The 16,945-nt window shown below is 35.2% G+C and overlaps 1 protein-coding gene across 4 annotated transcripts in view; it reads right to left on the minus strand.

Moving 5' to 3' along the window:
- Positions 1–606: 606 nt before the first annotated feature.
- The window catches only part of Slc7a2 (solute carrier family 7 member 2), a 66,047-nt gene continuing 49,708 nt past the window's right edge, over positions 607–16,945 (minus strand). For 3 of the 4 annotated variants that reach the window (XM_047549384.1, XM_047549382.1, XM_047549383.1), the window contains exons 6-12: positions 15,438–15,660; positions 13,355–13,494; positions 10,419–10,521; positions 8,804–9,009; positions 7,579–7,745; positions 6,720–6,828; positions 607–5,700 (exon numbers count right to left, since the gene is read on the minus strand). In XM_047549384.1, the coding sequence (XP_047405340.1) occupies positions 5,504–5,700; positions 6,720–6,828; positions 7,579–7,745; positions 8,804–9,009; positions 10,419–10,521; positions 13,355–13,494; positions 15,438–15,660 (1,145 nt within the window). In that variant the 3' untranslated portion in view covers positions 607–5,503. Of the gene's footprint in view, positions 5,701–6,719; positions 6,829–7,578; positions 7,746–8,803; positions 9,010–10,418; positions 10,522–12,970; positions 13,108–13,354; positions 13,495–15,437; positions 15,661–16,945 lie in introns of all 4 variants that reach the window. The other variant, XM_047549385.1, reaches the window with a different exon arrangement.

Raw genomic sequence — 16,945 nt, forward strand, 5'->3', positions numbered from 1 at the left:
TGGCTAAATTGATATCAAAGTTTAAACATTTTAAGGTGTTCCTTCTACTAGAATCAACAGAAACAATTTACACTAAGAAATTTCAAAATTAAGCTAATTCAAGAGATTTGTAATTTAGAATTATGTTCAAAACACTTTTACTTCTCCCTATCAGAGGGTCAAAAGAGTTGAATTTGTAAACATTCATTTACCATACTGAAAAATTTTAGTTGTATAACACCTATCACCAGTTATTAAAGGCTATGATTTGGTGGGATGAATATTGAGGAGCTTCCTATAGATCAGAGGACTGTGAAAACGGTCCATGAAATGGAAGTTGAGGTGATAGCATCTTACTTGTGTGACATGTGAGTGGCATGCTTCAGAAGCAACTGACAGTTTGGGAATGTGCCATGAGGATTGAGGATAAGGACAAACATCTCTTTTATATCACAGGACTTGGCAGTCATATAGTAGGTCCTAGGCAGGTGAGTATAGCAAAATAGTTCCAATGTAGATCATATTGTATTTCTGAGCTTTAAAGTTCCCCCAATTAAAAAGACATTAATTAGTCAGTATGAAATGTATGTTTTGGTTTATGTGATACATATACATACTAAATTATTGTCATATTAAAATTTATTTAAAAATACATGATTGCATTAGAAAGCATATTTTACAGTGGTTAAAGCAGTTTTTTTATTACAAATTCTAAAAAATAATCCAACTTTATAAGTAAAAAGGAACACTGATTATTATTGAAAACATTAAATTTAAAATGATCTCTTAAACAACAAAAAAAACTTTATATTTGCATAAGTGCAATGTATTTGTTGGGTTTTACAGACACAGAATTGCTATATGGTTTAGGCCCTATCAACAATTTCTATTAAGTACAATGGTAATGAAGCAGTAAGACAACAGGTTCTGGTAGTAGATCTGAAAAATAAAGGGTCCATAGACCAGTTGTGGGTCAGAGCAACCTATTCTGTTGGTAATTAAAGGTTCTTAATGAATTGGGTCTTGGCCATGCACTTTGCCCATCAGTGCTGTCTGTATATGTGTAAGAAGAGCAGCTGGCCATGCCCTACCAGGCCCTACCCTGCCAGTTCCAGGAAGCAGCCACTTCTTCCATGAGTCATAGATGTTCCTTGGTCCTTAATTATCTGGACATACTCATGGGATTTTCAGAACTGAAATTAAGGACCCCAAATGACCTTATTTGCATTTGAAGTCTTTTACTTCATATTCTTCCTATCTTTCTAAGACTCCACCAACAGGGGTAGCTAAAGCTGCTCATTGGTACAGGCTGTCTGACCCTGGAACTAGCCTGGGGTTCTGGTTATAATGTTGACGGGACTGTCAGTGGTCAAAGAAGGGTCATTAAGGCCCAGAGACTGTGGCAGTAGCTTTAGCCACGATGAGCAACAGCTGAGTACAACATTCTCTGCACAAGGTGTTACCAACTGGGTTGGGCCATAACAAAATGCATTTGAAATCAATAAGACTAAACTCTGTACATAGAAACAATAATGAACATTACAAATCGACAACTACAATAATAACAGATCACGCCTCTAAAAATCCAGAAACTGGAAAGCTATTTTAAATTGTTTAAATTATACAAGAAAAAAATATCTGCTAAACAAGTTAAGCAACCTCATTTTCACATCCGTACAAGTAAAATAAAATGACCTTTGCTGGCATCAGGTACTATATGTCTTCAGTACTTTTCCCATTGATATATAAATACACATTAGAGGACATTATAGAGAAGGCACTGTTTTGGCACTAGCAAAAAGGGTAGTTAACTTCACTCACCAGAAATACACACTAATCATGTGAATCTTTGTAACCCATGATGTACACTCTGAACCCAATCCTTGAAAGTCCTGTGGGAACTATAATTTTGTTGCTGTCACTTGAAGCAATCAGGGAAAATCACGAGCAACAGTGCAGGGAAAGGAGAGCTGGAATTTTGGCACGACTTTGTCATGTAGTTTGTAATACTGTATTATGCCCTGATTGAAGAGAGATGATAAGGCTCAACTGCTCCCTCATCATTGGTATTGGAGGGCAATTACTTTCCCTTATTCTCCTTGCAAAGCACTCAAATGAATTTAGAAAACAAAAATTTTTTATCAAAAATAATTAATGATTAACTTGCAAATACCCAGGACTCAGAAAATACTTCGGATAATATTTAAAATAAAAAGTTTAAAAATCCTTTATGCATAAAAATAAAAAACAGGCTCTTATTCTGTTGATATCAATTTTGGTGATGGTAAAATTTTATATACCAATATTAGTTTCACCACTGAGATGTTGATACATAAAACTAATACACATGTGTATCATATGATGTTTTAGTTTTCTTGATGTTTATCTTGGGGGAAAATGTGATTAAGCAATAATCTGAATTTTAGTATATATCGAAAGTTCTAATAAGTTTTTTTCACAGGACTTTTTAAACTAGAGTTTGCACAACCATCTTCTCAAATGCAGGGTTGGCATTGCCTTTATATGGTAATTCACAAAGCATTCTTTTTAAAAGAAAAAAAAAATTAAGGAACCATTATAAGAACTTTTCCTTGAAAAATGTTGAAAATAAAAATAAGTCATGTAAGCTGCTTTTACTTAATCACAATTAAAAGAGTGTGATACACTTTTTTTTAAATTCTGGAGAAGACTTTGCATAAGTTTGATTACTAGTCAAAGCTACATAAAACATTTTGGTAATCCTAAAAGAGTAAATTTAACATTTTGTTCAAAGGGTTATGAATTCAAATGCAGGAACTGAGAGGTGGCAACAGAACTGGTGTGCCAGAAAAAGTAGAAAGGAAACAAGTAAACAGTGATACCCCAAGTCCCTACTCCTACTCCATTCAGATTACAAAGCACCTGTTATAATGTATCTATAATGTAGAGTTTAGTGATTTTATATAGAAACATGATAAATATTTCTGAATCCATCTATAGAAAATATACATATAAAATTGTATATTTTTAAATAGTTTAAAACCTAAAATATCTATCAATATAAAACACTCATTTTTCTCCACATCAGCTGGATTTTTTTATCCAAATAACAATATCATATCCAAAGCCTACTATAAACACAACTTAATACACTGATATTTGAAATACACACACTGGCATACACATATACATCACACAGACATATGTAAATATGCTTACATACATATAAACAGGCACATCCATTTGAGTCTTCACAGAAAAAAATGTGCTGTCAGGACCAAAAATCTCTTCATAGATATTTCTGTCTACTAAGTGTTTCAATGTGGGAGAACAATTTTTAAACTTAGTTCTGCTCCTAATTGAACACAGTGGGCATAATATTTTAGCTGCCTATCACGTTCTAAACTAATTTTTAAATTTTCTTATAGTAAAAGACTTAAATATTCACATATGAAACTGTGCACATTTCCTGTGTGAAGGGTCCATTCTACATTGATTCTAGAATAAAAGGGGTCTAAGAGTACTGCTAGAACAGCAAGGATTTGCAATCATCCCTACGGTCCTTACTAAAATATTTTGCCCCTTGCTTATTCAACTCCTCCCCTTCAGTAAAACTTGGCTGGGCTTCAGATTTTACCACATGCATCCTGGAAATTGTGGAATGTCAGTAATGAGTTGTGTTAGGGATACTAAAACATAGCAGCTAGAAATGCAGGCCTCCTACCTGTTAATCTGATATTCAATCAAAACAACTTGTGGCTATACAATATAATTGCAACTTGAACAGCATCAATAAGATAACTCATCTCCTACAAGAAATGTCAGAAAACAAATGTTTTCCTTGCCTTTAGATTATGGGGATCAACCAGCATGCTTGGGAACACTCATTCAGGCATTCTGGGATGACATCCACCTGTAAGTGTCTAGCTCTAGCCTCATCTAATGAACCATTTAATTATTTGCACAAAAGTCATTCATGAGGAGCAAAACACACTGAAGATAAATTTATGATTCACTATAAAGTGAAATATAGAATGTTGAAAATCTTAACATATGAAAATTTATTCATATACAAAGGTTATTGTGCTTATATAGTTTCAATTCAATTTCATTAACTTTTTAGTTTAAAGTTTTGAATAATCATGTTCTTAATCAAAATAATTTTCCACTCATTCATGGCTACTGTAAACATGGGAACTTGAACTAATAGGTTTAGTATGGTCATTTAAAAGCAAAGGAAATAAAAAGTGCTAAAAAATTTATTGGGAAGGGAGGTGGGAGACTTCCCTTAAGTGCTTCCAAAAGAAACATCAGAGGCAAATAGATCTGAACTCCTTAAACTGGGTCAAATGCCCTTTAATATCCAAAAAGGAACTTTAATATCAAAATAGGGGAGTTTTTTTCTTACATTCTTCCATCTTTTCCTCTAGTTGGTGTTGCAAAGATAGAATTTGCTATTGTATCTCCTCACATTTAGGATAAGATAAAATAATAGAAAAAGAGGAGTGAATTTTGTACTGTTAAGTTAAAAATGTTAAACTGTGATCAGGTCCTAAGAAAAATGTATGAATTATTCCACCAATTGAGACATGTGTGAGATTCTACTGGTTACAGTGACTTTAAAAAAAAAAATTTTTTTTAAAGGATGTCTGGTGTCTACTTATCTGAGCATGTGTCTAACTTTGATTTTCAAACACATCCTCATCATGGCCACTTATGCCAGCTTTCAGGTCGTGGGAACCACCTTCCCCCGTTAGTTTTAAGAGTCCCAAATAGATCACGGTACCTCTCACAAGCCTCTCATTGGGTTGAGGGGTACATTATTCATAGCAGGTGCAGGTCTCACATCTAAGGACCAGAGCTTGCAAAGAGGAGTTCCAGGGGATGCCATCTGGTGACATGGAATGCCACTCGGTCCAGCATAGTACAGCAGAAGTAAACACCTCTTTTGGATGAAGTTTCAGCAAACTGTCTTACCACACAGGAAAAAAAATTGTACCAAACCCACTACTGGTATTTAAAACTTACAAAAAAGGCTCATTCTTTATCCCCTTACCCCGACTGGTGATAGACACGATAGTGGGCAACTACATCCTTAGTGTGCCTGAACTGACATTAACGAAACCTTTTTAAGGAAAGCAATCATTATTTCCCCAACCACAGAGGGCATATACAAAACACTTTTCTATTCAGTGATTTACCTCTATTTAGGTATGTGCAGTATATGCCACCAACTATGACAATACTGGTGGGATGTGACAAAATAATAGTAAAACACCAACTAACTTTTAACATTCATGTTCCCAAACATATACATACATACACACATACATACATGCATACACCGTTTTGGGGATATTCATCACTGAGGAGAGATCTCAGGAGGTTTCCCCAAGCACATATCCATGTGAGGAGATACAATTCAGGTGAACTATGTATGCCACAATCCCAAGACAACCTAGCATGATGATGACGACATCCTGTCGTAGTTTATTCAATGTAGGATATGTATGTAAGACGTGAACCAGCTCTGCTCCTGCAAGCATTAGCATTCGCTTGTCTTTTCATGGAATATGAAAGGCAAACTGAGATTTCTTTGGTGATGGTCAATCGCTTGAATGGCAGATTTTTCGTCTGCTGCTGAATTAATGTTGTCTGAATAAGCATCTTCATCATCTTCTTCATCCCTTGGGTTACCCTCCAGGCTGTGTCTAATGCCATAAGCAAAGTAAATCAGGAAACCTTTTGGAGGAGGAAAAAAAAAAAAAAGTTTTAGGTGTGTCAGAAAGTAACTCTTCATATGGGAAATTTAATACACAACTTAACAGGTCTTTTCCCCCTTTTCTTTCTGTGCTATTTTAGAAGAATGGAATGCAGATGCAAGGTACCCCACAGCATGTCTCCTCTGTTTTCCTGGTAGAATGTACTTCCTCATTTTTAACTTTATAGAATGCATTTTTCTCTCAATGAATGTTTTTCAGGCAATGTTTATATGGAATAAAATTACATATGTTTATAAAACTCAATACCATACTTTAAACAAAATGACATGTGGGTAAAGACTAAAAATATATCTAAAATATGCATGGTGGATTATTACAGTCATGATCAGTTCTGGAAAGCATGTCCTGTGTTAACAAAGGGGATGTGGACATGATGCCTTCCATGTGTCATTATCACCAGGAGAGGAAAAAGAACTATGTTCACAACAACTGTCAATTAATGGCCATGCTAACTGTGTGGGGATAAGAGGTGATATTTTATGTATTCTCTTAAGGTAATTACTTATATGCATGCATTTTGCTGTGTTTTGTTTATATTTTAGAAAACTGGGTGAGAATTTGGGACTGATAAGAAATTATTTTTTCTGTGCTTCATTTTTTTTCTCATCACTAAGTTGGAGAAAGTAGAACCCAAGTGTCATTCCAGGGTAACTGAGAGATTTAAATTAAAAAAGGGTTCTGAGGGGTTGGAGATGTAGCTACATGGTAGAGCACTTGCCTAGCATGTGTGAGGTCCTGAAGTCTAGCCCCAGCTCTGCAAGCAAAAAAAGGTATCTGAAAATACCTGAGAAAGAAAGCATTAAGGTATTCTATGAAGGAACTGAAGAAATAAAATACACAAATAAATAAATAAATAAATAATAGGAGGCTTTATTTCCAGGAAGCTGGAAGGTAGACAGGAAACATTCTCTAATTACAACCCATGAAAAATGAAAGAGAGGGCCAAAGTTTACAAAGTTACCACATTAAAAGACCTACCAAGTGCCATCCAAATGCTGAATCTGACCCAAGTGTCTGCACTTAACTGGACCATCAGGTAAATGTTCACCAGGATGCTGAATGCTGGCAAAAATGGTAAGAATGGAACCTAAGAGGAAAATGATATCTTCTTAAACTCATAGTTTTTACAGTCATAGTTTGAAAGCATAATCCCCAAATGATTCCAAAGTTATAGCAATAAATTGGACATAAATTTGAAATACTCTCAAAATGCATCAGTAAGTTTATATTCTCCCCCCGCCCCCCAAAAATCAACCCAAATAAAAAACATTCTCCTAGAGACTACTGAGAGGAGAATCATATTTCAGATTATTTGCTGAAGCTCAAAGCAATAGGAGATTTATCAAACCCAATAACTCCTGCATCATCACCAAGATGTAAGTGGGTTTAGGGTTTACTGGTCTACTTTAGAAATCAAGAGGGCATGCCTCCAGAACTCTGGATACACATGGTAACCCTCTTCAAGCCCAAGCCCGCTCTCACTCTAACAGGACATGATTATTTAACTTGCAGAGGAAGGGCTTTTGATGGAAATAAATTCTTGTGAGAGGACTCTGGCTCTCTAAAGATATTTAAATTATTTTTCTGATATTATGGATTAGTAAAAAAATTGTTTATTACCCTATATAAAAATTTTGTGATAGGAGCATATTCAGGTTTTAGGGATGGGGAGTACAATAGCCAATGTAGAGAGAATACTTGTGACAAAAGGAATTTTGACATTCTTGTACATGGGTTAACTTTGTTAGGATTATTATTATTTTTAAACAACTCACAGTTCATACAGAGAAAGTGAGTGCACATAATGTTTAGGATCTCTAATCCCCACCACACATACCATAAAGGCTACTTTCTGTTGATTTTGCGGTTGCCTCCAAATAGTGAGGATGATGGCAATGCAGAGAACGAGAAACAGCACGAGGAGAGCAAGGCTCCAGGCTTCCATCCTGGCAATAGCCTGGACTCCATAAGTGGTCAAAATACTCAGGCCCAATACGAGGAATGCTGCCAAGGTGTAAATATGTAAAATGGTCAGCAACATGCACTTCACTCAGATTCCTCAGTTCTAAGTCTATTCTGATACAACATCGAGTTCTTCATATAGATGCTTTGCCAAATATAAAGATTATTTCTTTCCCCCTTTCTTCTTTTGCATTGGGAAAGAGATGGTTGACTTCACTGATATAAGAAACACTGCTTGATTCTGCATTACTGTCTCCTTAGACATCAACCTCCCCACTTGGTGCTACCATCTTGCTATCCTTGTCATTGGTCATCTGGGTCCTCATTTGTTATTCTCTGACTGTATTACATGGACTGATGGGATATTGTAGAGGGTGGACAGCCTCCTTTTTTTTTCCCCCAATGAGAGATGGCAAATGTATTTTAAGCTGTTGTAAACACAGATTGATAATGCAGATGGATAATATTATGTAACCTGCATCCTTTCTCCCTATTTCAGACAACAACATCATTCTATCACTGACCATCAAGTCTATGTTAGAGGGTCCTCCTATTTTCTCTCAGAGAAACCTATTCTTCCCTGGCTTGCCAGCAATACTCTTGTGCCATAAAGCCTTGTGAGAGGAAGAACCATTTATCCTGCTATCCCAAGTGCCCAACAGAGTGACTAGCACACAGATAAGCTCAAGAAAAGTCACTGGATTTATGGGTAATTAGATAACTGGGTGAGCAAAAAAAGATGTACTATATTGCCTCCCAATCCCATCAGATTCTGGCTCCATTATTAGAAGATGTATTTGACTTGATAGACTTAAAGCAGAGCGTATCCTAACAGTCAATGAAATGTTTTGCACTTCTGCAACTCTTTCCTTAGGGAATTTCTTCCTTTCTTCATCAATTATCAAGATACGATAAATCTATCTTGATAGTACTCAAATGATCTCAACTACTCATAACTTGTTAGGTGGAAATTTCAGGACTGAAATTGGTTGCTAAGATATTTTAGAGCAACGTGAGTCTCACTGTCCTCTTCTTTCACATCATTCTGGTTCCTACACACATCTGCTGGGTCTTCACAACATGCAGTAAAGAAGACTTACCCAGGAATCCTACCAGAAAGCTCACGAGAGAAGCTGACTGTCGTGTAGGCAGAGCAGAGGGGCTGAAGAGTGTCCGCAGGCTGAAGCCCTGTTCTTGCAGCATGATGACTTGGGACTCACTTTTTGAGGCTGTATCAGCACATGATCCCAGACCTTCTTTCTCAGGGGAGTATTTGGGCTGCTCATAACATAAACCAGGCTGGTACCTGTTCCCAAACAGATATTTGTATCTTTATTTTCAAATAGACACTTGGCTCAAATGAAACCAGCAGCTAAAACTCTTAAGTAAGACATCTTACAAAGTCATACTGTGTGCAGTCAACATGACCCAGTCTCATAATGTGCTGTCCCAGGCTGCAAACCTTTTCAATAAAATATCTGTAGCAACCCTGGATTTTCTCTGATAACACTTAATTAAAAAGTTATCCAATAGATGCAAAAACAGTTACATTTTAAGGTGAGGCAATTGTGACAATAGGATAATGGCTTCTGAAATTGTCTAGGTTTAAAGGAAATGCAGTTCCTAGAAATAGTACAGAAACACTGGCTAAATACCAGCTATAGCATAGCACAGTCTCTTCTGGTTGGTATTCGAAGGCTTCATCATAGACTGGTCTCATTTCTACCAACTTTCCAACCAGACTCCTCTTGCTTAACCCAGACAAGTTCAACTAGCCATTCTGCCCTCTCCCCACCCAGAGCATGCCATTTTCCTTTATGATTGTGCCCTCTCCCTCAACAGGAAACTGTCAAGATAGCAGCCTGCACCTTCTCATATAGGCCCCACCTCCTGGTATCTCCCTGCTTCTCTGGTGAGGCCTCTTCTGAGCAACCTTTGCTCATTTTAGATAGTAGTATTTTCCCTCCATATAAAGAAATATGCTCACTGAGAAAAAATACAACCAAGAAGAAAATTAACACCACCTAGAACCACTCACAGTGTTAATCACTGTTAGCATTTGGGTACAATTTCATCCAGGCATATATGTATATATATATACATATATCACTTCTTTATGTAGATGTGTAAGTTATTTAAATAAGTTCAGATGCTATATATGGTTTTATATCCTGAAACTGACATATCTATCCACAAAATTATTATTTTACTTGCTGTAAAAGAATCCACTGAATAAATGTGTCCTCATTTATCTAAACATTCTTATTTTGATAGTCAGGTTACTTGCATTTTTTTTTCACTCCTGTAAATTTACTTTTTCCATGAACATCTTTTACATCTATCTGTGCATGCTTCTTTGATTAAATTTTTAGAATAAAATCTTAGCAATGAATTATCAGGACACAAAGAATTGTATTTTTACACTGAATTATTGGGACAAAAGTATTGTATTTTTAAGTGTCTTTGTATATTATAAAAAATTACCAATAACATAGATTGGGCTGACCTATCATTAATGATCAAACTGTGTTCAATTCTTTGCTGAAGACCAAGTCTGCTTCTGCTTCTGATGCTTTACAGTGATGTTTACTAGCGAACATAGGCTCTTACCTTGTCAGACTGTTGGCATCTTTAAAAGCAAGGATGATGAGCCCCATCTTCTTTATTTCCTAAGCCCCACCTGGCACATGCCTTTTAGAACCAGTAGCAACTCACCTGAGGATAAGCACACAGGCTGCGACCAGAGAGTAGGCCATAAGGGTGCCAATGGACATCATGTCCACAAGTGCCTTCAGGTCAAAAAGAAATGCCATCACAGCTATTGGGAGTAGAAAAGGAAAAAAGGTCAAGTCCATGACCTCTGATGAAATTCCATACAGTTAATCACTTGACTCAGGGACAAATAAATGACTGGCACTTATTTGTTTCAGTATCAAAGACAATATATTTCTCGCAGTTCATAAGATGTTCTTTAGGTCGTATAAATTGCTAATAAGACTTCAAAAACGCTCAGCTGTCTAGCAAGTATAAAACATCTACATTTATTACTTGCAATACGTTTGTCCTGATGAAGAGTGAAAATATGTGATAGAATACCATCCTGGGAAATCTCAGCAGAAAAATGTTGCTAGTAAATATTGGCTAGCTCACTATAAAACCGTAAAAAATTTCAGAGAGTTTGCATTATAAAAGTTATTCAGTCATTTTAACTCCCATCTGTATTAAGAAGTACATACAACTCAAAAACTTTTAGGTGAGTTTGACAAAATTAAACAATACAATAATTTTTAATTCAATATTTCTGATACAGATGAAATTCTGCTCTGATTAAAGCTACACATTCCAGGTTGACTGGTTAGATGTGAGAGATCAGTTTATGGTCTTGCACACCAAATCCCAATGAGATTAAGAAGTAAAATATACTTTAATGTTAACTCGAATTTACCACATAATAGTCCCTATCCTAGTAAGCAGAGAATGTCACATTCCATTTACATGGTATTCCAGACCTTTCTCTGAAAGTTTTATATCTCTATGATCTCATTTTATCTTTAACTCAATGATCCTAGGAGATGGCAGATGATTTCAGTTTAGCCATATGAAATAGCTGGTATTGGACCATTTTTGACCCAAAACCCAGCTGTTGCCCATGACTTAACAGGAGTATCCCCACCTTACAGACAGGTTAACTTAGGAAGTCTATAATCACCAGGCACAGGCAGAGCTCCAACATCCTGCACTCCTTCCACGACACCACGTCCTTAAATACACTGTAAGCCTCACTCTGAAAACTCTTCATTGCTAGTATACTTAATTTTAGTATGTTTTATAAGGATCACAAATATGGTAGTTAAGAGAGGAAAATGTGGTTGATTATCCAAACAAGTTCTCTTCACTAAGTTAAAAACAAGTAAGGTGTGAGAGTTCAAAATAACCAAAATGTAATATTTCAGAGCATTAAAAGAAGCATTCCATTATAATTACCTTCTTTCATTATTAACTTCAATATCTTATTATGCTGCTAAATTACATTATTCTCAAGTGGAGAGGGGTACATTATCTTTAAAATTCTAAATACAAAGTATTATTGGGCAATATTTTAAATTCAAAGAGTAAAAGGTTTTAGGGATTAAATAAAATGTGTGATCCTCTGACAAGAAATATTTATGAACTATCTTTAATACTGTAAAGCTCTATTAAATAATAAAATGAGCTTTGGGTCATCCAGTTCAATCTTTATTTTATGAGGAACAGAAATCTAAGTCTGAGAAAATAAGTGACTTGACCTTCTAAGCTATGCCTTGTCAACTGTCAGATTTATTAGAAAATGTTCATAAAGTGAAACTTTCAGCAAATACCTTCTAGCCCTGAAAAGAAATCTCATTTCATATATAATGAAGCATTAGCATTCTCTAACTTCCCAATATATCCGAGCATTAACAAAATTATCATTTTGATTTAAGTGTCCACTGCCAAGACTGTATCATTTTATATATTTATAAAGCTTGCTATTGTCTTTCTCCTGCTTCCTATCATAGTCCTTTAAGATAATTCTTCTCAATCTGTAGAATCTCTGAAAGTTTCTGCATGCAATAAGAATCTGGCCAAAGGCATTTTACGAGGATATTAAGACATGTCAAAATGTAGGCAATCTGGATTTTGTGAATGTAACCTACACATCCAAATTGGTACAAATATAAGGAGACTCCAAGTGGGGTAAGAGGACATTACGTGTAAGTCTTAGAGAACTCGGCACCGAGGAAGCAGGGATGCCGCAATACTGAGGGCAATGAGTACAACGGCCAGCCAGAGATCATCTTTCATCTTTGATACTTCTCAATACTTGATTAAGGATGGGTGAAGTTTAGTTTTCCAAAAATTCCAGAATCATTATTCTTAAATTAATATTTCCAAAATTAAGTGATTATTCCATTAAAATATTCTGTATCAAAAACAGAATTTCATGTGTTCATTCATCAATTAGAAGAGCATCCCCAATACATAGTGAAGAACCCTTATAACCCTTGCACATTTGTTAGAAGTCCAAATGGTTAACATAATGACAAAAATTCCCAAAGGATCAGTTAAGGATGAATTTCAATACAACACCACCACCACAATTTTCAGATGTTAATCCTTCATATTAATTTATCCATGATTTTGTTCTTAACTTACATGCACAGCATGCAGACCCGCTTTCTAAGTTCATGCATGCGCACAAAATGCTCCAGTCCAGTGTTCAAGAAGCCTATATTTGTAAAGCTTACCAGAAATGACCCCTGCAGTCAACGTGGCAGCAACTGGTGACTGCCTCTTACTCACTTTGGCAAGAAATCTAAACAGTAAACCATCCCGGGCCATGGCAAACAGAATGCGGGGTAAAGGAAACATAGAGCCCAGAAGACTAGAATAGAAAAATTCATAATCCACATGTAAGTTATTTTAAGTATTATTCCAGGGAGGTAAATATACAGGTAAAGACTGGACATAGTAACATGCAGAACCAAAAAATTCAAAATGGGAAACAGTCACAAAAAAATTACTGAACTATTGAACTTATGTCAATCAAAATAGATGACCACCTAACTTTCTTTTTCAGTCCTTGATGAAAAAGATCCCCCTTTTCTCAACAGAAGTCACCCCTCTCTCACCTGCCACTGCACCCGATGATAAAGTAGCAATTATTGGTGTCTTCGTTTTGGAATTGATTTGAGCTAGACATTTGAAAAGCAACCCATCCTCCGCCATAGCATAGATTACACGAGGCATTGGGAAAATGGATCCAAGAAGACTGAATGAAAAGCAAAGACATGCAGTATGGCAAACACATTCATGCAAGATTACACCTCAGAACTGAAATAAAGTAACTGTATACAAATCAGCTTGACAGCTGTGATTATGAAGTCATATTATTTTTAAAATGCACTATGATTGGGCATTTAAAAGTATTTGCCAACATTGACCATTGTGCTAGTCATTTTGTTGCAGATTATTTGCCCAAATTATCACACTGAAAATAATATTGCAAGTAAGTCATTTGTGTGCACCACGATTCTTACTGAATTAAAATGAAATAATTAGACATTACAAAAAACAAATCAATATCATTAAAACATTTTTAGTGACAATAATTCAGAAACAAAATTCATAAATTAACACAATTAAAGAAGAGATTAAGCAACTGTATCTCATAGTAAGTCACCTCATTTATTCAATAACTATGCATTTTTATATTATCATTATTTTTCATCATATAGATTGATCTTTGATCAAATTGGTAATAATTCCCAGCCTCACAAGATAATCAAAGCAGATGCAGATTTTAAAAAATCAACTACTGCCAATGTAGTAGAGAAGAAGCCACAATTACAAGTTAGTAACAGTGAAGTTTAATAAGAATTTTGCTTAAGCTTTTGAATTACTTGTGTTTCTAGTGATACCATTCCATACATCACTTAGTTGTAAAAAATAACCATTTAAGAGAAAACAAGTAAAATACTTTAAAAAATCCAATTTATCTTTTAATAATGATGTGTTGAGCTTGACCATAGACAAATCTCCATCCACTCCTTCTAAGACCACAGTGGCATAATATCTTTACAGTTCAGACTTTTGAAACCATTTTAGGTTCTTCAAAATAAACCTCAACACTACCGGATGCTGAGAAACCCACAATGGTAATTTCTTTTTTCTTTTCTTTCTTTCTTTCTTTATTTTTTTGAGATCTTACTATGCTGCCCAGGCTGGCCCAAAATTCCTGGGCTCAAGGAATCCTCCTGCCTCAGCCTCCCCTATAGTGGCAAATATAGATGTACACCACTGTGTCCAGTTCACAGGGTAATTTCTAACTGCCACTTAATTCTATCTTGTTTTTTAAAAAAAGGAATTCTGAGAGGAAAAAAATAAAGCTACACTGAAAGTTATATTTCTTTTTCTAATTTCACTTTTAGAAAATTATTTTCACTTAAAAAATTCATAATCAGGCAAAAAGATTAATTTTCTCTTTATAAAATATTCTACAGTATAATGTAATATAATACAATTTTACTTATGATCATGTATTAACTGCAAATATGAATAACTCAGAAAACCAAGATATGAATCTTCAATAATAAAACAAACAGCAACTGAATATGACCACATAAGATTCAAATACCCTTTCCTTTTCAGATCAATAGGATATGAACTTCCACCATTAATTTGAGAATGGTAATTTCTGTTTCTAGAGCAAGTTCATTCTCAAAAGTCTGTGCTCACAATAAAAAATGTACATTTATATTTTAAAATGATACATCTTCCACTCACACAGAGTCAGTATTACTTTAAAGGACAACAGAAAGTGCCAAGTCTGCATATAGTTTCAGACTGTCTCAAACACTAATCAACACCAAGGCTAGCAGAGAAATACTAGTATAAGCATCCTAAAGTTTTACAATACATACATATACGAAGATGTGTGACATAAGTGCATATACCATTGCCATATATATGTCAGTGGAAGCTTGGACCATCAATATCTTGAAAAATTGATTCTCAACTGATGGGGAAATTTTTTTTAATCAATTAAGATTTTTGTATGGCAATTCTACACAAACTATTTAATGAGAGCACACAGCTGCAAAATATGTTCCTCATGTTAGGATATTTTTAGAACATACAAAGGTAATTTTTTAGACACTAACTGCACTTTGGAGGAACCCAAACAGCCCCTGCCCCAAAGGCAAAGCAATGTACCTTGTTGACAATGCACATAGAGAGCCCGCTGCAACAACATATTTGGCAGGACCCCATCCAACATACTCAAATGCCACTGGAAGGGGGCTTTTTTCATCGAGGAGGTAGTAGGGCATCATAAGAGTCAAAGCTGCAGAGACCCCAAAATAAGCCATAAAGCAAACAAGCAAAGAAGTCACTATTCCAATAGGAATAGCTTTCTGGGGATTCCGGACTTCTTCACCTAAGGAAACAAACAAAAGATAGGCATGTTTAAGAAATAATTAAGGACAGGGCTGGGATTGTGGCTCAATGGTAGAGTGCTTGCCTAGCATGTATGAGACACTTGGTTCAATTCTCAGCACCACATACAAATAAAAGAATAAAATAAAGGTCTATCAACATCTAAAATAATATTTAAAAAAAGAAGTAATTAAGGACAAAGAACTTAATGTGGATCAAATTCTTCCTCTCCTTCATGATGATTCTACTCTGCTTCTGTCCCTCATGTTTTCTTAGATTGATCCATTCATTTATTTCACATGAAACTTCCCGTCTTCTTGAAAGTACTTAAATATTACATAAAAATGTAATTTCCAGAAAGAAAAGAGAAGTCGTACATTTAAAAAAGAGAGAAGTTTCGCATTAAATATTTTTAAAAAAGGATCAACATTCTTAAATATATAGAGATAGGACCACAGTCTTAATACACTTGGAGAATGACTCATCCACAGAGATTAAAATGACTGCCGTGATACTCAGTTGGCTCTTAAACATGAAGGCTTCAGATAAACTTATTTCTAAAGGAATTTTAGTTGCATTATAAAAAAAGAGAATATTTTGTATCCTTATAAAATTAGGCATTTGAAGTACCCAAAACATGGTCAACTATAATTATAAGGCCATGCAATGGTAAGAACCCAGAGGAAATACTTGGAGAGTGATTCTCTTTTTAAAAATTTCTTTTTAGATACACATGAGAGTAGAGTATATTTTGACATGTTATACATAAATGGAGTATAACTTATTCTAATTAGGATTCCATTCTTGTACATGATGTGGAGTTTCACTGGTTGTATATTCATATATGTTACATATATGAATAGATAGGAAATATAAAAGTTGTATGTACGATTAAGTCTGTCTTTCCTATTCCATTCCCTTTATTCCCCTTTGTCTAATCCAATGAACTTCTATTTTTCCCTTCCCACCTCCATTATGTGTTAGCATCCCTATATCAGAGAGAACATTCGGCCTTTGTTTTTTGGGGGTTGGCTTATTTCATTTAGCATGATAGTCCCCAGTTCAATCCATTTATCAGCAATTGTCATAATTTCATTCTTCTTTGAGGCTGAGTAATATTCTGTTGTGTACATAGGACACATTTTCTTTATCCATTCATCTGTTGAAGGGCACCTAGGTTAATTCCATAGCTTAGCTATGGTGAATTGTTGAGCTGCTATAGATCACTGATATGGCTACGTCACTGTAGTATGCTGATTTTAAGTTCTTTGGGTATATTTTGAGGA

Source organism: Sciurus carolinensis, chromosome 4 (assembly GCF_902686445.1).
Source record: "Sciurus carolinensis chromosome 4, mSciCar1.2, whole genome shotgun sequence".
NCBI lineage: Eukaryota > Metazoa > Chordata > Mammalia > Rodentia > Sciuridae > Sciurus > Sciurus carolinensis.